Below are 25,467 nucleotides of genomic sequence, written 5' to 3'. Positions count from 1 at the left end.
TAAAGAGGTTTGCAATGACAAGCCCTAGAAGCAGGAACCAGATGTGATGTTCTGCAGCCACTCACAGGAACACTCTACTTTATCCCCCGCAAGCTGGCGGGGACCACGTGCCAACTCCCCTTCGCAACGCTGGCAACTGTCCCCTGGCAAACAAGACAAAACCTTTCCTGTAAAACACCCCAGTGAGCAAAAAAAAAAAAAAAAACAAAACCCCAAAAAAAAAAAAAAAAAAAAACGGAGTAATTTTAACTAAGAGGCTTTTCTCTCAAGCTGATGCTGACATGTATTTGCTTAGAGATTTAGTCCCTGGCATTTGTTCGGTGTTTACTGCACCCTGTTCCAGCGATGAGTTCAGCTCTAGACCTGCGCGGGGCTGGGCAGCCCACTCAAAGAGAACAGATGCCAGTGGACAGAATAGACACTTTGTCTCCTGAATAGTTTCAAATGACCAGGAGGGGACTGGGGGAAAAGAGAGAGGGGAGCAAAGTAAATTCATTTGGGCGTTAATCGACTTCTTAAGAGTCCAAGACTCAAACCACAGAGCCTTTTCTCACCTCATCACATTGTTCTGTTGCCTAAAACATTGTCCCACGGTTTCCTCTCACCTTTAAAGTCTAATCTCCCGTGCAAGGCATTTAAGGCCTTGCCACGTTCACCTCCTCTCTGCTGAACAGCTGGTGATTTCTCCACAGTTGCCATGTCACACTCTGTGCATTGGCACCGCCATTCCCTCTGCTGGACGCTCCTTCTGCACTTTGGTAGCGTGGAGAACTTCTGCTGATCCTCCCAGACACGGCTCCGTGGTCAGCACCTCTGGGAAACCTCCTTTAACCTCCCAACGTTGACCACTGCGCTTCTGATGCCCCTGCAAGGACATGTCTTCACCAAAATATGTATTAATTTCCATTTTACTACCCCACCACTTGTGAGAGTTATGAGCGCAGGGCTGTGTCATCTAATCTCTGCCTGGATCATACGGTGCCACAGTACCCGGCACAGAGCTGGCTTTTAGTAAAACCTTGTGCAATGGAGACTGAATTGTAGCTGGGTTGTCTGCGGGCCCCAACTCTGCCACCTGGGACCACACAGAACAAGTCTCCTCCTCTGCATCTTGCAGCTCTTTGAGCGCACGAATACGTACTTCTCGTTCCCAGAGTTGGCTGTTTTCTCCATATGTTCTGTCCCATCTATAGACAGGTTTTCAAATTCCTTCTTGATTTTGGTTCCACTCCTCAAAACTCATTTCAGTTTTTCTCTCTCTTAATATGTACTGGCCCGAGCTGAATAGAAAATGCCAGATGACCTCCATCATATGCAGTCTCTCCTTATTCTGAAGTTTGACCCACCTGTGGTCCCTACTATTTACGCCAAGAAAACCTACTGTGTAGCAACACCCATTGCCTTTGTAGTCATTGCTGATTTAATAGGAGCTTCTAGGTCTGAAGGTCAGTGGCTTTGAATTATAAGGATTCTAAGCTATTCTGTCCTAAAGATGTGGGTGGTTATGGGAGGAAGGGAATTTAGGAGTTTGTTACCTTTTACATAGAGAGACTACTACTTACTTTCCTACTATCACTGGGCCGTGAATTTTGATTATCACCTATTAGTGATGCTGATCTCCCCCCAGATCTTCCCAAGCCGTCACCCAAATTGCTGGCTGGGGCCAGGGACGCGGCTTGTGACTGTGGAACAGAATCAAGACCAATGGCTCACAGAGAGATCAAACCTGCCCCTGGCCTCATTAACCCGAGGCTGCAGCCACAACGGAAGCAATTGCAACAGTCCAGTTCAATGCACAGTGAAAGGATACTCCAATGCGCCTTCAGCTCTTCAATTTTTTTCAGGGATTCTTGCACTTCCTTCCACACTTGCTCGTCACCGGTCAGCATATCAGCATCCTGCTCAGACCGAGTTCGAAGACATGAAAGGAAGACAAATAACCCAATTAAAAAATGGGCAAAGCATATGAACAGACATTTCTCCAAGAAAGATATACAAATGGCCCATAAGCATAAGAAGAGTTACTTGACATCATTTATCAACAGGGAAATACAAAAGCAACACCGCAGTGAGATACTACTTCTTACCGCCCAGCATGGCTGTAACCAAAAAGACAGATAATACCAAGTACTGGTGAGGATGTGGAGAAACAGAAACCGCCATACAGCGCTGGTGAGAATATGACATGGTACAGCTTTGGAAAACAGTCTGGTGGTTCCTCAAAAGTTAAACATGCAGTTAGCACGTCACCAATTACAGTCAACCATATTAACAATTCCACTCCTCCATATATACCCAAGAGAAATGAAAACGTATGTTCAAAAACTTGTACACAAATATTCATGGCAACATTGTTCATAACAGCCAAAAAGTGAAAACAACGCAAATGTCCATAACTGATAAATGGATAAATAAAATGTGGTAATATTCATACAATGGGATTTTATTCACCAAAAAATGAAGGGCTGACACATGCTACAACATGGATGAACCTAAAAATCATGTTAAGTGGAAAGAAGCCAATCATGAAAGACACGTATGATTCCATTTATGTGAAATGTCCAGAATATGTAAATCCACAGAGACAGAAAGTTGATTAGTGGCTGCCCGGGGCTAAGGGCATCAGAGGAAACTGGGAAGTGACTACTAACGGGTAAGGATATTTCAGGGTGACAAAAATGCTCTAAAATTGACTGATGCTGGTTGCACAACCCTGTGAAGAGATTAAAAACCACCCAACTGTACATTTCAACTGGGTGCATTTTGTCGTATGTGAATTATAGCTCAATAAAGCTGTTATTTTTTAAAAAATCAAAGGGGAAGAGGAGAAAAATAATTATTTGCTAAGAGACCTACAGATATAACTTTATCAAGTATGAAGTTATCAATCAAAAGGAAGCTAGGATAAAAGAAGGTGAGTAAACCTACACGTATGACCCCATTGTGACTTCTGCAAAAACTAAAACCGAAACAAACAAGCCCCTCCGACATTTTTAAAAAGCAATCACAACACAATGAAATTATGAGCTACCACTTGTTAAACGCCTGCTCTCCTGCTTAGTAAGCAGGTCCCCCATCCCACCTGTCTGCTACCTTGTCTGTGGCATCCAGCTCACTGCCTGGCACACAGCGGGTGCTCGATCAGCACTTGCTGAATGACCGAAAACCAAGCCTAATTTCTCCCATCTTTCTCTGACCGCTCAAACCCTTCAACACACCCCTTCTAACTCACTCACCTCACCCCTGCCCCTCACAGCTCCACCCTGCACCCCGCCCAGGCCTGTCGCCCTCTCACTGTGCTACACCCACTACTCCAACCGTGGGTTCTGCCAGGACGCGGGTCACCATCTCCTGCCCACGCCTTGGGTCACCACTCCGTTTACTTGGCTGGCTTCTTCCCATTTGCCCCTTTAGGACTCAGCCCCCAGGGTGCTCCACCAGGAGTCCTCCCTAATTGTGCCCTGAGCTAGTCTGGCCCTCCTGAGCCCGGTGCCAGCCATTAATGTTTGGTTACACAGTCAATGAGTGAGGACAGAGAAGTGATTTTTCACAATCCATAAGTAACAGTATTACAGGACTAAAATACCTTCATTCCATGAACAATGAGGAGAATCTCAACCAAGGAAAAAGGTGATTCTTTTCACTACACACTTCTACCTTGACTCACTTCTAACATCACTACGTCACAATTATGCTGGAAAAGGGCATGTTCCCACTGCAGCTGTCGGTATGCACTGAATGCTCAGACACTGATCACCATTTAGAACGTAAAGGTGCTCCCCTGTCCCCAGCATGGGAAATGCCACGCTGGCCCAGGACCCGTGCTCTCTGGCAACAGCACCAAGGGTTATTTGGGACGTGGCTCAGTTAACTGTTCCGGCTTCTCTCCTGAACATCATCCTAACTCTCTTGTGGCTCTCTTGGCCCAGAGGTCCCTGGTCTCATCTATCCCTGGATGGACCGGTGAGGCCATCTAGGTTCCTCATACACAGCTGCTGAATCAATACCCAGGATCATGTCCTTAACTGTAAAACTAGGTACCAGATGATATGAGACAATCTCTCTACCACACAAAGGGTGCCACTCAACAGGATTACATTCAACTGGCCAAATGCTTCCTTTGCGTTTCAGAGTAGGACGTATGTATACCTGCCAGGTGCCACAGTTCCTGTGAATTAGAAACCAAGTTTCTTCGACAAGGTAAGGCTGGAATTCGGCAAGAACGGCTGCACATAACTTTGGGAAAGTGACCACCAGCTTTATCAGGTTCAACATCAGAGCACCCACCCAGATCCACCTTGTATCTGGAACACTGGAAAACAGATGTGTGCACTTAGCTCGCAAGTGTTTGATGTTGAAACTCATGCACTGGGCTAATTTCAGATGGTTCTCGTTAAAAAGAAGAGGAAAAGGAGAAAGGCAATCTGGTTTCCAGCACTTCCTGTCATCCAATCCTCATGCAAACCCTAATTAGATTGGATCGGAGAGAGATGAGTATAGGATGGAAAATAAAATTAATGAACATTTATAAACCTTTCCAGCAATTCAATAATTCTAGTATCTTAAAGGAAGAAAAGGTTTTTACTTAACGTTGTTTTATTTTGTTTTGTTTTTCCCAAAGTGGAATGAGGTTCAAATATAGTGTCTGCACTCAGGAGAGAGACTGGGACGTCCAAAAATTCAAAATTATGAGGGAAACGAAGTTTAATTTGCAGTGTCTTTGACTGAGGTACTCTGGTTCATAGATACTATACTGGGACTAATAGATTAATATACAACATCATTCAAAACCTTTATGATGAACAGGAAATATCTCTGCTGGAACCAATTTCCACCTCCTTTGGCTTAAGACAACTGAAAGCAGTTCAGATGTAACTTGAGGGGAAAAGCAACTCTTTCATAAAGTGGAAAAATAGTGCCTAAAAATGGAGCATTCACAATTGTATCAGCCGCAAACCAGTCAATGGGCATTACAGAAGAGAAAGTGGGAAGGCGGGAAAGGAAGGAACGTTCTTAACTTGAAGCATGAACAAACTGTAATATGATCTAATTAGCGATTAACGAGCACGCGTACCCAATAATGAGGAGGACTCAGGGAGAACACTGGACTCAGAGTCCTGAGATGTGGAATGGGATCCCTGATCCACGGCTGCGTGACCTGGGCCAGTCATTTAACTTCCCCAAAGCCAGGTTTCTTCAGCGGTACTAATTCTCCGAGTTGATGTACCTTCTACCCTTCTCCATTGCACCTTCTAGAAGCACTAATGTCGTAAATAGCATAGTGTGCCCAGTGTTCAATTCCCACTCGAGAGGGCCGGATGCCGACAGGAGGCTGCTGCAGTCAGCCGTGTGTGGTGGGAAGGGGAAGAACAGGGTTCCGCTGGTGGAGGGAGCAGGGAGCACGTTACGATGTCATCAAGAACCAACTGCCCCACGTGACGGGCACACTTTGAACCTTGACCCAAGCATTACAAGTGATCCATATAACCAACATCATTTGTGCCCCTATAATACTTTGGAACAATAATAATAAAAAGAGCCAACTAGGCCATGCCTCCCCACGTCCACACATCCGGTTCCCTTTGCTTGGAAGGCTCTTCCTCAACTTCATCTTTCAAGCAAACTCTTCTTCATCCACCAAGAGCCAGACCAAATAGCCTCCCAGACAATGAACTAACCGAGTAGCATCACAGGCATGATCCTTGGTGCACGGTCCACCGGGTTTCAAGATACTTGCTCTACTATCTCGCAGCAACGAGTGACGCCAATGCGAAGGATGCGCTCCAGATGCTGTTACCGGTGCACGTTCCAAAATCACCTTTGTAAGCCAAGATGAAATAAAACGGGCTTGCGAAGGTCATTGTTTCATCTATTTCATAAAGCTGTGCGATCTCAGTGCCTGTAACAGACGCCCACAAGCAGGACGTAGCAAGGCTCTGAACTCCGAGTCCAAGCAGCCACTCACGTCCTCTCCTGAGCTCCAAGTTCCACCCTCCTCCTCCCTCGCTCCCCCTTCCTGAGCAGGCTGACCCCAGAATGGATGTCGTCTTCCCAGGCTGGAGAGCCGTCTCTAGCGGGCCAGTCCCGTCACTGCCTTGGAGTCCGCAGACAAACATTTGGGCAAGCAGCGGCACTCAGCCTGATCCAAACAAAAATGCTGACGTCGAGGAGAAGAACCCAGCAAACCACTCAGCAGCACGGCCCCACTTAACTGTCATTCAGCTTCACATTCCCGCTGCGCCCATCAGCGTTTGTCAAACGCTCATTTAACTTCAGTCTCAGGCACAAACAGGGCTCTTCCGCAGCCACAAATTTCTCCAGGGCCACAGGTTCAAACCCAGGGTGGGATCGAGGTTAGATCTCCAGCTACGCAGAACTGCCATAAGGAAGGGGAACGTGTCGTTCGTCATTTCTGGGGGCAGGGACCACAGCCTTGAGAGTGTGAAGTCAGAACTTCCCGAACCACCGAAGGCCTCTTCCAGCTACAGCGTCAGCACCGCCCCTCGCTCCGTGCTGGGTATTTCCATGCCAGTGAATAAAACTTCTCCCCAGTGAAATAAGCTTATTTGCTTATATAAAATCAAGTCAACTTGAAATAAAAATTAGTATCTACACATTTAGGGCAGTTAGAGAGTCCACCTGTGCCAGCAATGCTTGCTGAAAATCAGCCTTTCATATGCAGCATTTTGTAGAAACCCAGCACAATGGCTGGTACCCAAAGGCAGTTAAACATGCCATGAAGACATTTAGCAAGGAGACACTTCCTTGCACCCCGTCCCCCATACTGAAATGGTATGTCCCGAGAACATACAAGAGGGGTTTATAAGAAGCAGAAGGCCATGAGCTTGGTTTGCAAAAGCACGTTCGGGCAAATGCTTTTCACATTTGTAGAGAGACCATCAAACGGACGGCTCGAGCGGCTGTGAACTCACACTTGCATCTCCTGGCAGGATCCTGCCCATGCTTGTGTAAACACCACAAGGTGGGAGGTTTGAGACTCCGGGAAAAACGCAAAGATTTTATAGGAAAACTTTTCTAATAGCAGCAGCCATTAAGATAAAGTACCCTCCAAGTCGGCCCTCTAAGTGTCAGGGCGGGTTTTGTTTTAATGGAGACCAAAACCACAGCCCTCGCCTCCTCCAATCTGCGACGCCTCCATCTTTTGTATTTTCTTCTTTGGGAACAGCTGCTTTCCCTCTCTCCTCTACGAGCAGACGGGAAAATGCTCTAAACTGCAGCAAAACAGATTCCAGGTGGGTTTAAGGTGCAGTATTCTGATAGCAGAGGTCAGGAGAACCTAGGTGGGGTTGCTACACACGCATGTAAAACCAGAATGAACAGCAACACGGTTTGCTGTGTGTGCACCTGGTGTATGGGAATTTGTGACAAGCAGGACCACCAAAGTGGAACTGAACAGGCCAGACCCCAATCCCAGCTCTGCCACTAGCCAGCTGGGAGACCTAGAGGCCGAGCATGTCCCCAGGCTCAGCCTGACCAGGTGAGAACTTTAAGTTACCATGGAGATGGGAGCCAATCCTGCCACTCCATTAGTCACCTGTGTGTCAGGTGTCAGCTGTGCACATGGAGAGACATGAAATTTTTAAAGGAGAGACTTTGGGATTTCTGGTCGTGTGATAAATTGCGAATCCCCCTTCATTCCAATTGTTTTCCCCTTCATTCTATTTTAAGCTGAGTTTTCTCATGTATGGACTACCCCAGCCAAAGCATGGACAGCAAGCAGGACTGAACAAAGGCTATACCCAACACAGTGCTGTACTCCGCCAACTCGAGAATTTGACAGTGATTATTTAATTCACACATTCCCTCCACCATTTGTATGTATCGTGATTATAATGGGCAGTATTCCAAATTCAGGCAAATACGTGATATTTGCTTATCTGCTCAAGCAAGCATATCAGATTATTTAATCTGTGGTTCCAAATCCAGGGAATAGTTTAGTTAGGGTCCACAGTAACAATTTCTGATAGCAAGTCCTGGGACACAGGTCTAGACATACTTTTTGAGGAGGTAATCATAGCGGTGACCAAAGGAAATTATTTTCTTTGACATCAGAATCTTAACATCTGCTGATGCAGCGCCCAATAGCTTCCCGCAATTTTCCTGAGTTGCACAAATTCCCCAAGTTCTTACTAACACTTTGTTTCAGCACTGAAATCCTCAGACCATGTGTCAAACAAGCCAAAAGTTCAAAAGGAATATGTCACAGTTTGAAGGAAAGAATTACTTTAAAAAAAAATAAGACTGAGATATTAAAGACCCATAATTATATTTTGTCTCTCAGTGGGGAAAAAAGCCGGTGTTCCGTCAATTATTCTAAAACAATTCTGTGGTCTGTGAGTAAGTCCATGCAGAGATCTGTTTCTAGAAGCCGACAGGTGGATCATTCCAGAGGGCAATCACTCCTGGGCTGAAGCGATGGTTTTACCCTTTGTCCCCTGGAATTCTGTGATGCCAGCCACGTAGGATGTAGGAAATCATTACACCTCTTGATCAGTTTCTGTCTTCTTTTTGGGTCACATTCTTTATGGGTCAAAATTATATGGTCCTGGCCATTTTCCTTTAACATTTCTGAGGTTTGGAAGACGACGTAACCAGTTGCCCTATCTCATACCGTCGAGAGATTCTGCACAAAATCACCAGGACTCAGATGCTCTTCTCGGCAACTTTGTATCCCATGGAAGAGAAGCGCTGGCCGACCGCACAGCGAGCCTCCCCCGCGCCCCACCAACAGAAAGCACATGTCTGCATTTTAAATTCCAGTAAACTCCAGGCTGGCCCTCGGCCAGGGGACCTCTTTGTAATGTCAAAGATAAAAGCACCGGCCATGTTTGGCACCCTGCCCCCACCTCCATTCTCTTGTAAGCATCTCATAAACCAGGCATGCATTACTGTTAACAGAACCTTCCAGACCAAGGTCTGACGGAACTTCGTAAACATTACCAGATGATGACCAGAGGCGCCCCCACTTCGCGGGGAGAAAAAGAGGTACGGGGAGGGACAAGTGATTGCACTCAGGACATGCTGGAAATCAGGGGGAGAACTGGAAATATATATTCAAATAAACACTCGGAAGACTTCCACTCCCAAAGAAATGCTCACCCAGCTGCCCAAGTCATGGGCATCTTTCAGCAGGGCCTGGCATGTTGGCAACCCCAAATCTCAAACCTGTCCCCAACAGTAAAGGCATAGATACAATCTGTGCATTGATATCCAATAAGGTCCTTGTCAAAGTGTGGGTGTACAAGATAGCATAATTCTCTCTCTTCCTACCCTCACCGTGTTCCGCCTTGGCCCAGGGAATGCTGATGCCAGCCACAGAGGATTGATAGAACCATTGCCTCTTGATCACTTTTTATCTTTTTTTGGGTCACATTCAAAATTACACAGCCCTCGCCATTTGCCTTGAACATTTCTGTTTTACTATCCCTTTAACTGTCCAGATTACTTTGAAAGAAAGATGTTAATGTTAGTCAATGCTTGTCAACTAAAATATGTGAGGATTTCTTTCCTGGAAGTGAAGAAATATAAAAAATCCCTCTCTTTCTGTGCAAGAAGAAGGAGTACACAGAACTCCATTGAGAGGGCTTCATGGGAGAAAAACCCCAGTTTTTCTTCACTAATGGGAGCCGCGTTATTCTGAATATGCTTATTTTTATGTATCAGAGACTTTCATTGGCTCTAGGAGCGCTCACCTCCTTCGAGACCCTACCGACAGTGCACACACAGACCCGCCCACACGGCCCAGAAACAAGGAATAGTGAGAGCCCCAACTGCCCCTCAAAACTGCAGACCTGTTGTTCCTTCAGCTTTGGGTCTCGTGTCTGCTATCACAGGGTCTAGCGCAGTGGGCATATATTTAGTGATGACTTTTTAAAGGAGTTTCACAGATTGAAGAGGAAACAGTGGTTAGAGGCAAAAGCTGAGTTGGAGAAAGAAGTTTTTTTTATAATGGAAAAGTCACAAGCATGTGTATGACAAAGGGCAGGAGTCAGGGGACAGAGGCAGACCCCAACAGAGGGCGTGGCTAGAGAGGCCAGGAGGCAGGGCTGGAGTCAAGAGCACAGGTGGTGGAAAGCGGTAGGTTGGGACGGGCTTTGGCAGGTCCTCATCTCCTCCGAGACAAGAGGAGGAGGATGTGATAGGTGCAGACCCAGCTGGGTCAGAAGTGGGTGGCGGCGGTGGGGACTGAGGGATATTACGCTTGATGGGCTTTATTATCCCCTGTCTACTGAAGGGGCGTAGGAGGATGGAGCGGCGGCCGGGGTTTGGGGAGCGCTAAGGGGCAGAGCAAGGAAGGGGGCTATGCAGCACAGCTTGGCAAGGTGGGAGCCCAGCTGAGGGCAGGCCGGGGGCAGCCACAGCGCATGTCAATGGGATTCTGCGATTTTTCACCAGCACTGCTCTGCGCAGGTGCCAGAGCAGCAGGAACGTACTGCCGACGCCATGCATGGCTGCGGACGGGCAAGGCAGGGATGGCAGAAAAGAGGAAGTTGAGACTGTTGGTAGAAACAAACATGAGTGTGGGAGGACGACAGGAAGTCACGTAGGGCGAGATTTCCAACGGAGCAATGACCCTTTTCTCCAACTTCAAGTTAGCCTGTGAAACCAACATGTGTCTGTTTGTTCAACCCCCAGCAAGAGTGGTGACGTTTCTGTTTCATGGCAACACATCTGGGAACCGCCTGCCCATCTCCCCACTCTCGTTTCCGATGCCTTTTGTTCTTGGTTTTATAACAAAGCAGCTGCAATTTGATCATGAGGGCACAACACTCATCTGACTCTCGGAAAACTATGACTTTGTACAATGCTTGATATTTGCTTAGGTTCACTTTGCTTTACTCACTTCTAGCTTGTGCAAGGGCATTGGTTCACCTTCTAGAACAAAACCTGAGAACACTCATGACAAAACAGCTGTTAAGCATTTCTCAATGGGAAATTGGATTAGAGCTGCGATCCCCAGCCCTGAACTGGTGGCGGTAGATGGCCTGTTAGGGACCAGGCGGCAGAGCCCCTCCGCCACCACCCCCATCAAGAAACTTAGGAACAGCCCCTCCCCCCACGGACAGCAGGAGGTGAGCTCCAGCCTGTTCACAGCCGCTCCCCGTGCTCCCATCACCGCCCGAGCTCCACCTCCCCCTGCCCGTGGAAAAACTGTCTTCCATGAAATGGGTCCCCGGTGCCAAAAAGGCTGGGAACCGCTGGATTAGGGGACCTACCCCATGGGGTTGGTATAAAGACTAAATGAGATAATGTGTGTCAAGTGCTCTGCACAGCAGTTGGCTCACAGTGATGCTGAACACACACGAGCTGTCCTGTTACAGAAGGGACGGAGAGCAGATGGCACAAGGACGGTACCACGTGTAAGAGCGTGAGGAAAACGATCCCGAATGACCGATGAAAAGGGCTCCGTGGAGCAAGAAAGCAAGCACGGAAGAGACAGTCACCCATCAGAGCAAGTGGGAAAACATCAACAGGTCACGGAAAGTTACTGAATTCTTACTTTTTCTCCTTTCTCCCCAAAGAAATCATTCTCAAATAGGAGAGACTGGAATAAGGTTTTTTTTTTTGTTTTGTTTTTTTTTTTTAGCAAAGTTCACACCTGTAATTTCAGATGAATTATATCCCAGGATAGTGGAAGCACTTGGTAAATATGATCATGGAACTGTTACTATTCCCTCTGAAGAGGTGGGAGACAGGGAGCGGCAAATACGGTCCCAAGAAAACATAAACGGAAGTTCGAAGTTTGCATAATAGAAGCCTCCAAGCAGATAACTTACTGTCTATCTTTCATGTGAGCCATGCTTGCCGAGAACTAAAAAATAAAATGGTGTTCACTAGAAACGGCATAGGAGCACCAAGGAGAAATGCTGCCAATCTGAACTCATTTTTTCCATGAAGACTGTCTAAACATATGGACTCAAACGTCACTAAGACCATACAATTTGATTTCAACAGGGATTTGACAAAGGTTTTCAGAATACTCTGTGGGTAAGATAATGAAATCTGGTCAGGATGTGAATGCATGTATAGATTCCTGGCTGCTTAAACAACCAGCTATAGTTTAAGATTAACTGATGTCAACCTTGAATCACTCGTTGGTACTTTAATCAATTTCCTTACTTTACAGATAAGGCTGAGTTTCAGAGAGCTGGCTAAGAGCTGGCCAAATAACAACAACAACAACATTTATTGAGGATTTATTGTGCTAATTACTTTAAACGCTTTATCTCATGTAATCATTTTAACAAAGTATAAGGTAAAAGCCACCTCAGTCCCCAATTTATATATGACAAGAATGTAGCAGATGCTGGGCATGGTGGCTCACACTTGTAATCCCAGCTACTTAGGAGGCCAAGGCAGGAGGATTGCTTGAGGCTAGAAGGTTGAGACCAGCTTGGGCAACATAGTGAGACCCCATCTCTACGAACACACATACATACATACATACGTACAGACTGCAGCTGAGAAAGATGAAGTAACTTCCTCAAGTTCATGTAGCTAGAAAGTGGTGGGGTTGGATTGAACTCCCAGTTGCATAACTGCAAAGCCTGGCTGCATTTTGCTACCCCATGATGCCTCAAATATTCAAGCATTTGAAGACCGGTAGGTGAAACAAGGAACCTATTTACTTCTTTATTGCTCCATGGAGCAGAACTAAGATCCTGATGTAAGTTAAAAGAGGCAGCTTTTAGTTTACGAGATTAGTTAATTTTACAATCACAGTTGCCCAAGAGTAGAATGGTCTGCTCAAAGAGAGTACACCGACATCTCCACTAAAAAAATTCACAAGAAGTCTGGACACCCCCTAGAAGGGATATTGGGAAGGAGATTCCTGCCCTAGGCAGGAAAGAGCTTGGCATAGTCCAGCCTGGAGACCGAGCTGAGACAGGAAAGGCCGTACCGGGGCTGCTGGCCTTGTTAGGGAAGCTGGATCTCCCATTCCAAGTGAGGAGGAAGTTGCTCACGAGGTCCCTCCTGAAAACACTCTCTGACTTTTGTGCAAACTCCAGGGTGGCAGAGTAGAAACAGGCACTTAAGATGCTCTTGCAGTAGTCAAGGCAAGAGAGAACTGTGCTCAAGAAATGTTCATAGAATTTCATTTGTTATGGGAAGAGGACAAAGCAAAGAAGTGACAAGTCTGCTGTGAGTCATGTGATCTTGACTCGAGCTGCTTGGCAAACGCTGGTTGGGTTTATTAACCAACCCCTATCTCCCCAAACAGCTGCTGCTAACCCTCCCGCAAGTTTCCAACAACAAATATCTCTGCAAATCTTCTGTACTCTCAAACCTTCCTGCCATCTGAAAAGACAGCCTGTTGCTTAAAGTTACTACAATAAGCCAAAAATAAATTATTAATTTTGGGTAGTAGTTCTAAACCTATTTTCCATCACCGGGGTGTGGGGTGGGGTGGACGTTGAGATGAAAAACAGAACAAAGTTTGTGAAACTTGCAATGAGGTCTCTGAGTCAATGATTTAATGAGTAATAAATAAATAAATAAATGCACTAGAGTCCCCCCCCCCCCCCCCCGGGTCTCCCTTCTTATTCAGCTACACACCTGTTCTGCAAGAGAATGAGCAAGTTAATTACTTTTCTATGACACGTATGTACTTTATGAGACAGCACACTATAGCAGTTAATAATGATCTACCTTCTGTTGACACAAAATGCTTAAATTAATAAAAAAGCTAAATGATGTATCTCCTAGCAAAGCATACTTAATGGAAAGGCTGGATGGCAGGAGGAGTGATTTTCCTGGGCAAAAATTACTGAGATGAGCTTCTGGCAGCATGGAAAGCTCCATCAATAAAGGGACTTACAGGGGCCAACTGTAAGAACACACTATAGAAAGAGGAGGCTGAGCTTTCTCTAATCACTAGTGTAGCAACACAGTGATTGTTAGAGAAAGCAACTGAGACTGATACCCAGTCATTGCCTGTAATTGACAATATTAGTGATTTTCCATTTAAATCTGTCTGTTCATCTTTAGGGTCTGAAAAGACAAACGTGACAAGGTATCAACAATCCCGGAAAGCTTTGCTATTAATATTAAAAACCCTTCTGCTCTTCACTGAGCGTACCCTTGGTAACCAGACAGTAAACCAATAGCATTACAGAAACAGTTTATTTTTTCCGAACCATATAGCAGTATTAGATTACCTTGGAAAAATCGAGATAACATCTAAAGTAGGCTCCCAGCACTAAGATAGAAGCACACAGTCTAAATAAACTTGACTGAAGTGTCCTGTTCAAGTCTGAAAACCATGCGAGGAAAACTCTGAAATCTAAAACACCCTGAAATAATTTTGCTATTTTCCACTTATTTTAGGTTCAAGAACAGTCTGCTACTTTTCCTTGATTTTAAAACTCTCCCTCAACTTCTCTCTTTCTTGCTTAAAAAACAGAATAGAGGCTGGATGTGGTGGCTCACACCTGCAATCCCAGCACTTTGGGAGGCTGAAGTGGGAGGATTGCTTGAGGCCAGGAGTTAGAGACCGGCCTGGGCAATATAGTGAGACCCTGTCTCTACAAAATAAATTAAAAAAAAAAATAAAAAATTAGCCGGGTGCAGTGGTGCATGCCTGTAGTCCCAGCTACCAAGGAGGCTGAGGCAGGAGGATCGCTTAAGCCCAGGAAATGGAGGCTGAAGTGAGCTATGATGATGCCACTGCACTTCATCATCTCAGCCTAGGGCAGTAAAGCAAGACCCTGTCTCCAAAAAAAGAAAAAAATAAAATAAACTACAAAAACAAAAGAACTGGGGGGACTGAAGTCAAGAAGTTCATTTCCAATACAATAATTTGTTTCTTTTTGGAGCACCAATGCTAAAGGATCTGGGAAGAGTGTTTCTTTTTTCTGACCATTCAACACCCTTTGTTCTTCACTGTCCCTCACAGGGTAAAGCAGCCTTTATTGACTTAGGCCCACGAAACACCACGTCATGGTAGACAGGCCTGACACTGTAAGGATTCAGGCACAAATCTACTGAGCTTAACCCTTTTGTCATTTTTGCCTATTTTTGGCTTTACAGGGAGCTTCAGGTACTAGGCTCTTCTTCTAGACCTTTCAGTGCACAGTAGGTGCTCAGCAAAGGCGTCATGATTGTCATGGGAAGCAACAGATAAAGGTGAAAATGGCCCAAACCCAGAGACATTGATTTTAAAAAGAAAAAAAAAAAAAAAAAAAAAGTCCAATTTTATAGGGTAAAGTTCCTTTTAGTGGTAGAATGTCTGACTTTTCTTTTTAATCCCAAACATCTAATCGATAAGGGGACTCTTCCAGGTCAAACCATTCCCGAACTTGAGGACTCAGAAGCTTCCTGGGAATGCAGAGATGAAACAGATGCAGCAACTTTGTTCTCAGAGGACCCCCACAGAAGAAATGCCACCAAATCATTTAAAAAAAAAAAAAAAAAGCCCAGACGGTCAGTACCTCTAATGCCAATACCTGCAGTTTACGTCTGTTTCCCCAGTTTAGGGAAGACTGAGACCCGCAGGTCACCCTGCCTGGATGCGGCCTTCCCTTTCTCTTGCAGGCGGAAGAGTGTCTACTTGCCCTCACTCTTCCTTAGAGGCGTATTTTTCTGCGGCATTCCTCTGACCACATCAGAGGTTCTTTTTCTCTCTTTTTAAGTTCTGGGTCCACGGGACATGCTTCCAGGCCAGCTGCGAAACAGCTCATGAAGAACGCTGCTCTGGGATTTTTGCAATGATCTAAAATCAAGGAGCTAAAGCATTCACAACGATTTTCACACTTTTACAATGATTTGAATCGACCTCACTCACAACAGACACAGCTGGAAAAAAAAAAAAAAAAAAAAAAGGTTTTCATTTGTACAATGTCAAATGAAGGCAATTTTTCTCATCTTCTGAGGCTGTGTGTGTTGCCCACGCCGGGGCCTCCTCCCATGTCCAACGCAGCCTAATTGTTTAGAGATAATTAACGTGTTTTTATTTCAGCTGTAGAAAACGTAATTTATTAATTGGCTGCTACTTTATGTGTGCTGTTTTAAAAGGCACGATAAATAAAGAGATTAACATAAAAAGGTATTTAAAAAAAAATGCCAAGATTGACTGAATTCTGAGAAAAGCAAGACGATTCCACATTAAGGACGAGTAGATTTACTGCGTAGAGGGGTTTAACGACAAAAGTGGAGACAACTGGTTTATGGCCCTTAGCTGCAGCTTTCAGACTGTAACGTTGCAGACAGGAAGCGCTATCGATGCTTTAATAATCCCCGGATCCTCATGTGCACATCCAAACAAGAGACAGAGAACATCCCATCTCTGCACTTGTTAGAGTTCTCGGGGTCTGGAAATGATTTGGCAATAAAGCTTGAAAGCAAAGAAAACAGAAAACATGCTGACGCCTGCACCAAAGCAACGCGAAGTCCTAATTACCGGGAAGCAGAGCTGGTTCAGAGAGCATCACACCCTCCCCGCAGCAATTAATACTCACGACAATCGGTAAATGTCCTAATCTTTAATTGAAACACCCAGAGACAGCCTGTAAGCAAATGAGTATTTGCAACGAGCCATTTGCCGTATCCTCGGGCATTCATGGGACCGAGCAGCGTCTCCCTCTTCATCGGGGAGGGAGGACGCTGCCATCGGGGAGACGCAAAAGCCACTTTTCTGCTGGACGCAGTGGTGTGAGGACCACACTCACTTCTTGCTGGGTTTTCAGATTTTTGACTCTTCTGTGTGCAACTGTTTCTGGCTTCTCGGTTCTATACACTTGGTCATATTTTTCTGGCTGTTGCTGGGTCAAAAAGCCAACGCTCAGTGTCCTTCAATGGCTTCCCATTCCTCCAGGAGGAAAATCCAAAACCTCTGCCCGGCACGCCTCATTCGTCAGTCCCCGCCACCAGCCTCACCAGCCTTCATCCTCCGGCGATACCAAACCATGTGCAGCTCCCTGATACACTATGTTCTTGCAACTGAGCCTCTGGGACATCCACGGGGTATTTTAAAATGAAGGGTAAACAAATGAAGTGACTTTTGAAGAAAAGAAGTCTAAAGGCCAGCCTGAGCAAGAACGAGACCCTGTCTCTACTAAAAAATAGAAAAAAAATCAGCCAGGCACGGTGGCGTGCCTGTAGTCCCAGCTACATGGGAGGCCGAGGCAGGAGGATCGCTTGTGCTCAGGAGTTTGAGGTTGCAGTGAGCTATCATGAGGCCACTGCACTCTACTCGGGGCAAAATATATCTGATAAAAGACTTGTTTACAGAATAAAGAACTTTCAAAAGTCAATGAGAAAACATCCAATTTTTAAAATAGACAAAATATATGAACTAATATATCACCACGTAAGATATACATATGGCACATACACACACGAAAAAATACATCACAAGTTGTTAAAGTAATGCAAATTCAATCCACAATGTAGTATCACTACACATCCATTAAGAATGATTAAAAACAAAACCAAAAACAAATCTGACAAAACCAAGGCTGGCAAGGATGTGGAGTAGCTGGAACTCTCATTCACTGCTGGTGGGAACTCAGGATGTGAGGGTCACTTTGGAAAAAAGTACAGCAATTTCTTATCAAGTTAAATATATATTTACCACACAGCCTAGCAACCCCACTCTTAGGTATTTGCCCAAATGGAATGAAAACTTATATTCACACAATAACCTGTATGTGAGTGTTTACAGTGGCTTCACTAATAACCACCAAAAATGGAAAGGAATCCAAATGTCCTTCGATTAGAGAATGGATAAACAAACCGTGCAAGAGCCACGTAGTACAGTACCACCTTGGCAGTGAGAAGGAACCGAGTACGAAGAGGAGATATTTATAAATGTGTGTAAAAATAGCCTGGCTGAATATCAAATGCATTACGCTGGGTGAAAGAACCCAGAATGAAATGGCTGCTTGGTTAATTTATAGGACTTTCTGGAAAAGGTAAAACTATGGCGAGAGAAAGCAGATCACGGGTTAGTTAGCAGGGGCTGGGAGTGGGAGTAGGGTTGATACAAAGCGGCGTGAAGGTATTTGGGGGACGGTATCGACGGAATGATTCTACATCTTGATGGCAGTAGTGGTCACAGACCGGATGCATTTGTCAAAATTCATAGCACTGTATGCTAAAAAGAGTGAATTTTACTAAATGCAAATTACACTCCAATTTTTTAAAAAGTAACGTAGGGAGGTTTATCTGGGTATTCATAGAGTTACAGGAACAGCACAGCTGAATGGTCAGGGCTATACTCTCGGAAGGCCCCGTCACCCCACCTGCAGAACGGGACTGAGGTCGTGGAGATGAACTGGGACCAGGCACACAGCTCAGCCGAGCACCTCGCTGCCAGGTACAGCACACGGTGAGTGCCCCGAGCTTCCGCAGGTGTTCTAATTTACAGCATCCTCTGAGAAAGGGTCACCTCGTTCTGGGACCCTTGAACACCCCCGCGGGCCGTGCGCTGGGCAAGGTGCCCAGGACACCTGCTTGGAGCCACCTTAGCTGCCATCGCTTACTCTGTCCCCTGAGCTTCCTGTCGACTCCGAAGCCGGCAGAAAAGGATGTCTGTGCAAGAATTGGACATGTGAGATGGAATTCACGTCACCACAAGCTGTGGTCTTCTTACCCCTGAGGTAGACGTTTGGACAAAACAGACCCACAAGAAGGAGCTGGGGGCGCACAGGTGCCTGTCCTCTGGGGGAGGCAGCGACCAGGAGCCACATCCTGTGATGTGGTGATCAGAATGTTTCCAAGGCAAACACAATAGCTACCTTGTGTACTTCTCGGCCAACTTCACAGCCCATTGTCCCGTGCCCAGAAACCTCTCCCAGTATCTCATGGCAACATTGCAGATGGGATTATGTGGTCATGAAGTCAACAGAGGCCTTCACTCTGGGGAAACCCATTCTGCTGGTTGTCTGAAGAAGGAAGACGTTGGCAACATGCACTAATGTTAGATTTTGAGTATTGAACAATGGAAACACACACATGTACATACACAAAGACTGGTCTTCAATTCCCTGCCATGTCTTCCTAATCTTCCTGAAGATAACATAATCCGGTTAGGACGCAAACTTTAGAAACAGAAAACACATTCTGCTTACGTTGTTAAAAGCTGAACTAGAAAACAATTCAGAGCCATTTGGGCTCGTCAGCCCACCAGGAGGCAGTTCTGCTCACAATTAATTTAACAAAATAAAGGCAGGCAGCAGAAAAGTAAAAACAACAACAACAACAAAAAAAAGTGGTTTACTAATGACCTCTAAGCAATTGCTCACATTTCAAATGGAGTCAAGTTACCATAAAATCTTTTTCTTGGGCAGAAGACTCTCATTTCCTTTGCGTATAGCTTTAACTCTAACATTCTTTTATTTCTTCTTCAGACATTGTTTCTCCCTTTGGTTCAGTCCTCAGCCCATTTGGTCTGTTCTGCTTCTATTGCCTTGGACTCCGACCTGGACAAGCCATAAAGAACCCAAATCATCCCAAAACTCCCCTTGGTAAGTTATTTCTTCCAGAAATTAAGCTGCTGCTGGTCACAAACGCCAACATAGCACACGCAAATTACACTTCCTATTAAAAGCGTTCCTGCCTTCCTGAAACCCAACACCGTGCTAGTCCGCTAATATGCAGATGTAGGAACATCAACTTCGCTTGATGCAGAAACCTGGTGAGATGCATTTTCTGTGTTCCAAGAAAAGCAAAAAGAATAAGCTGAAAAACTTTACGTCCAGGAACTGAAGTAAAATTAATTTTGACTGAACTAAGTTTGAATTTAAAATCTTTGGGAAATGCACTCGGCCCAATTTACCTCTGTATTATTTTTTTCTAAGCAAATCAACAGTACGGAGATTTCAGAGGAATGTTTATATCACTGAAAAGAACAAGATTCTCAGAGATAAATGGAAATTTAAAAATGTAAGTGATAAGCGAATTGCAAACTAAATTTATGTTCTCATCTGAGGATATGCCTACCCTCTTCCGCTAGGAACCATTTCATAGAGATACAGGATAGTAGAGGCACAAGCGGCCTTAAGGTCATCTAGCCTAATTCTGCCAGCTTTCGGAATGGAACTTAGACCCTTCGCTATCCAAGTTCTTCACACGTGGCCTGGAACTACACCATCATCTCTGCTGGGGCTTCAGCTTGCCAGCTGAGCATCTTGGGACTTCACAACCTCCATCACTACATGAGCCAATTCCTTACAATAAATCTCTCTCTCTCCACACACACCTGCTGGTTCTGTCTCCCTGGAAAACCCTCAAATAGTGTTAAATAAACTTTTAGCACGAGAAAGTAAAGAAAATGGTCTCAACAGATACGGTAGACACTGTGGATTCAGTACCCCCAAGCCATTGACACCCCTCTTCTCCCTGTCTTTCTCTTGTATAGACTGAAAAGCTAAAATAGAGTTTCCCAGCCTCTTTTGCACCTAAGGACGGCCGTATGACACCATGCTGAACAATTCAGTGTAGGCAGACAGTCCTAGGAGGCCAACCCTTTGCCAGGGACACGCCAATCAAAACCAATGAGATATCATCTTACCACAGCTAAAACAACACACCAAAAAAACAGAAAACAACTACTGCTGGTGCGGATGTGGGGAAAAGGGCTCATAATCTTGGCGGAAATGTAAACTGGTATTATCATTATGGAAAACCAGTGTGGAGGTTTCTTAAAAATTCTAAAAAGAGAATTACCGTATTATCTGGCTATCCAACTACTGGGTGTTATACACAGGACAGGAAATCAGTACATATCAAAGGCATACCTGCACCTCCATGTTTATTGTGGCACTATTCGCAACAGCTAAGACATGCCATAAACCTATATGGCCACCAACGGATAAATGGATCAAGAAAATGTGGTATGTACACATGGAACACTGTTCAGCCATGAAAAAAAGAATGAAACCCTGTCATTCATGGCAACATGGATGAGCCTGGAGGACATTATGTTAAAGCAAAATAAGTCAGGCACAGAGAGATAAATACTACATGTTCTCACTCAGACGTGGCAGCTAAAAAAATATTTAGATCATGGAAGTAGAGAGAATTGTGGGTGTTAGAGGCCGGAAGGAGAGCAGAGGACGGGAAGAGGAGGAACGAGGCCGGTGTTCTGCAGCACTGTAGGGTGAATATGGTCAACCATAATTTATTGTGTATTCTCAAAAAGCTAAAAAAAAAAAAAAGGATTTTGAATGTTTACAACATAAAGAAATGATAAATGCTTGAGGTGATGGATATGGTAATTAACCTGATTTGCTCATTATACATTATGTGTATACATGTATCGAAATATCACACTGTATCCCACAAATACATACAATTACTATGTGTCAGCTAAAAATAAAAGGAAAGAAAGTACAGGGATAAAAAACAAATCGGCGGTTACCAGGAGCTGGGGTTAGAGTGGTAGGACTGACTACGAAGAGATACAAGGGAGCTTTTTTGGGGGATGGAACCATCCTATTAACATATGTCGTGTTTGACAGCAGTTTCATGACTACACATTAAAACCACAGAACTGCTTTACTAAATGGGATGAATTTTTGGTATAACAAATTATACCTCAATAAACCTTATTTACAGAAAAAATTTAAAGAAATAAACTAGGTACAACTTGGTGTGTTTATTACAAAGCAATCGCTATTATTAACAATAATCTAATTCAACCCTTTTGCTTTATGTTCTAGTAACACTCTGGCCTTCAACATTCTTTTAATTACATGATCAATGCCTACATTCCCACTAGACTCTAAGCTCCACAGATCCTTTACCTTTGGTTAAATCTCAGCTTGGTGAACGACAGAAGTATCACAAAATAAGATAGGTGCCGCTCGATGCCTTATTTGATTAACCTGTTTTCCTACCAGGCACTTTGGGGTTACTGAAATAAAAGCAGAGTTCCCTGAAAGACCACTGTCCCCATCTGGTTCCACGCAACACACCTTGTCCTGCGTTTGGCATCGGACACAGTCGCACTCGAAGCAGTACTGGTCCCTCAGCTGCTTGCGACGCTCCTCGCTGGTCATCAGCATGTCCAGGTAGCAGATGGTGAGCTGGGGAGGCCAGAGAGAAGGTCATTTCACACGGCTGTCATGCTTATTTTCTTTAACAGTTATTAGTATTGCTAATTATTAGAATAAAACTTGTTTTTACTCCACACCAAGAAGTATGAGAAAGAAAGTATCACTTACGGTCTCTCTACCCAAATCATTTCATGTAAAATTTTAATGTATTTCTTTTCAGCCTTTATTATGTGTTGAGCACATTTATATCATGTATTTATTTTAAAGAATTGGGCCCATCACCTCTACACACGTTTGTACCTTACCTTTTCTTCGCTAAACAGTAAAATACCAAGAGCTATCATGTGTCTGGTATTATCAAGGTTTGGTAATAAATTCTATAATAATTGGGAATCAGAGAAGCCAAATTAATCCTGGCAATCAAATGGGTAGCAGATGATACAGGCAGATTGCTCTTAAATTCTAACCAATTCTATAGCTGCCTCATGGAATTCAGGGTTATCCAAATTTGGTATCTTCAAAATTAGGGAAAAGGAGAAAGTTCTCTTATTTGTAGCTACGTAAAAAAATGTGAAATAATTTTCAAATGGGGAGAGTTTGACATCAAAGTGTAATCATTGATGGAGGCTCTTAAACTGATTTCTTTAGACTTTTTCAAACAGAGTAAATATCCCGTTTTGGATTGTGAAAGGTTATAAGTGAGGATATACTTAAAGGATTCCCTGGGTTACTCTCTAGCCCTAAGAGTCCACTTTACGTCACAGGTCTTTGGTTGGTTTTTGTTTTGTTTTGTTCGTTTGTTTTTTAAGAAAGACTGAGTCTTGCTCTGTCACCCAGGCCAGAATGCAATGGTGTAGTCATAGCTCACTGTAACCTCATCCTAAGCTCAAAACATCCTCCTGCCTCAGCCTCCTGAATAGCTATGACTATAGACCCATGCCACCGCACCTGGCTTTTTTTTTTTTTTTTTTTTTTTTTTTTAAGAGATGAGGTCTCACCATGTTGCCCAGGCTGGTCTCAAATTCGTAGCCTCAAATGATCCTCCCACCTCAGTCTCCCAGAATGCTGGAATTACAGGCATGAGCCATCACACCTGGCCTAAGTCATAGGTCTCTAGGCAACATCATGATGTTTAAACATTTTTACTTAACTAGATTTCCTAGGCACTGAAAGTCTAATTGAAAATATGTAAAAACAAAACTCCTCATTTCCCACCCCAACGTGCTCCATCTTAGCTGGAGCATTCCCAATCTGAGTTGATAGTAACTCATGTTTTGTGTTATTTAAGCTGAAATCTCGGAATCATCCTGGGGTTTTTTTTTTTTGAGATAGGGTCTTGCTATGTCACCCAGGCTGGAGTGCAGTGGTGCGATCACTGTATCCTCGAACTCCTGGATTCAAGCGATTCTCCTGCCTCAGCCCCCTGAGCAGCTGGGACTACAGGCATGCACCACCATGCCAGGCTAATTTTTTAATTTTTGGTAGAGACGAGGTCCCACTATGTTGCCCAGGCTGGTCTCAAACTCCTGGCCTCAAGTGATCCTCCAGTGATCTCCTGCCTCACCTCCCGAAGTGCTGAGGGATTACAGGCATGAGCCACTGCATTTCATCACAGGCAGTTGGAGAAGCAACAGCTTCACATCATCTGACTCATTCCCCGCCCTCCCCCCACCCCCCACTGCTCCAGCCAGCCCGGCCTCCCTGGCTTGCTCCATATACTCCCCCATCGCAAGGCCTGTGCCCTGGGGGCCTCTGCCCTTCCCCCAGCTCCACTGTGGGGAGCTCCCTCATTTCCTTGGAGTTTCAGTTAAAACTCACTTTCTCACTGAAGTCTAACCTGAGCACCCTATTTACAAGAACAGCTCAATTCCCATCCCTCCCCGGCACTCCTAATTCCTCCCCCTTGGCTAGTTTTTCTTTTTCTGGAAAACATACCAGCTTGCACCATACTGTATAAATTAGGTCTTTATTTGCTCTTAAATGTGGAAATGATGGGCTATGTGTGGTAGGGGAAGAAGGGGATATTGCAGGAGACGAGTGAGGCAGAATTATCTACTGAAGGAGATGACAAAAACTCCCTAGAGCAAAACACTCCATGTGGTTTTTCTTATACTTAAAAGAAAGCATCTCATGTCTATAAAGCATGATCTTGTTTGAAATCATGGCAGGGCAGAGAAGGGCATCCTCTTTGACACAGAATGAAGCTCGGGGAAGGCCTCGCTACAGCTGTAGGGGTGGGGTGGGGTGGGAGGAGGCCTGGCCTGGCCACCATGGCCACCCCTAGGTTGACAGAAGCCACAGCCTGGCTCTCCATAAATGCTTCACGTGCTGGGCAGCCATAACACACTGCTCCATACACAGACGCAGGAGTACCTGCCCGTAGAAACACAGGCAATGATGCTATTGAGCACCTACGACACGCTTGCACCTGGCGTCACGGAACAGGGAAAACCAGCAAAGTTCGTGGACTCGGGTAATGCTGACATTTGCACCCAGATCTCTTGATTCCAGCCTCCTGCTGTTTTTACAACACAGCTGCTCCTCGTGCCTCTGGGGACGCCGGAGGAGAGGGTGGCTTCTGAAGGAGCTGCTGCAGCCCCACCAACCTTGAGTACTCAAGTCTGTGCTTGGCAACATTCTGCAGCAACCGGGCTCCTTCGGCTGAGACAACGGCCACTTTTTAATTCCCCGAATGTTTCTCTTGCCTAACGATCCAAAGCCGGGGCTTCCTCTGAGGTGCAAGAGGCTGTTACGCCAGGCAAGCTCCTCTGGTTTCTAGAGAACACGATGTTGCAAATTCCGAACAGGCAATTCCTAAGCACACTTTTTGAAACACAGTGGCAGGTAAGGCTGGGGCAGTATACGCTTTCACCTTGTATTATCAGGCTCTCTGGGTCCCAGGTTCTTTACATGAGGTGAGGTAGTAAAATGAGCCAATCTCCATGTAGGGTTAACTCTGGAACCCCAACTCTCCATCCAGCCCGGTGGCTCTTCATCACCAGACCCTGCCCGCAGATCAGCTCAGCCAGCAGTCGCCACCGGGTGACTGTGCGCCCAGAGCAGAGCCACGCCAGGCCCTGCCACACCAAAGCATGGTTTGACTGACTCAAGTTTTTACTACAAGGGCCCAAAACTCGCAAGCGATCGTGCCAGGCAGGGAATGGGCAGCACGAGACCAGTTATTTCATTGAACCCCCATAAAGAGCCTCTTAAAGCCTCCCTTGGAATCTGGTAACTGCCTGGAGCCATTACCTGGACCAGGCAACGGCTTTCTAACTGGACTCCCTGCCGCCCGCAATACACCTTTCATCTCCTAAATTGCTTGGAGAGGCATCTTCCTAAACTCCCATCTGCCCATGTCATTTCTCTACGTGAAGACTTGGGATGGTTTCTCACTGCCTATGAAGAAAGGCACGTAAGGCTTTTCCCAGTGGATTTTCTATCGGCT

The 25,467-nt window shown here is 45.2% G+C and overlaps 1 protein-coding gene across 3 annotated transcripts in view; it reads right to left on the bottom strand.

Moving 5' to 3' along the window:
• The window catches only part of SMYD3 (SET and MYND domain containing 3), a 393,664-nt gene that overhangs the window by 60,450 nt on the left and 307,747 nt on the right, over positions 1-25,467 (bottom strand). Inside the window, exons 8-9 of one of the 3 annotated variants that reach the window (XM_069484635.1) lie at positions 21,939-22,049; positions 1,811-1,898 (exon numbers count right to left, since the gene is read on the bottom strand). In XM_069484635.1, the coding sequence (XP_069340736.1) occupies positions 1,811-1,898; positions 21,939-22,049 (199 nt within the window). The remainder of the gene's footprint in view (positions 1-1,810; positions 1,899-21,938; positions 22,050-25,467) is intronic. The other 2 variants (XM_069484636.1, XM_069484637.1) reach the window with 2 other exon arrangements.

The sequence above is a fragment of the Eulemur rufifrons genome, chromosome 11 (assembly GCF_041146395.1).
Source record: "Eulemur rufifrons isolate Redbay chromosome 11, OSU_ERuf_1, whole genome shotgun sequence".
Taxonomy (NCBI): Eukaryota; Metazoa; Chordata; class Mammalia; order Primates; family Lemuridae; genus Eulemur; species Eulemur rufifrons.
The sequence above is the reverse complement of the archived record's forward strand: the minus strand, read 5'-3'. Positions and strand labels throughout refer to the sequence as shown.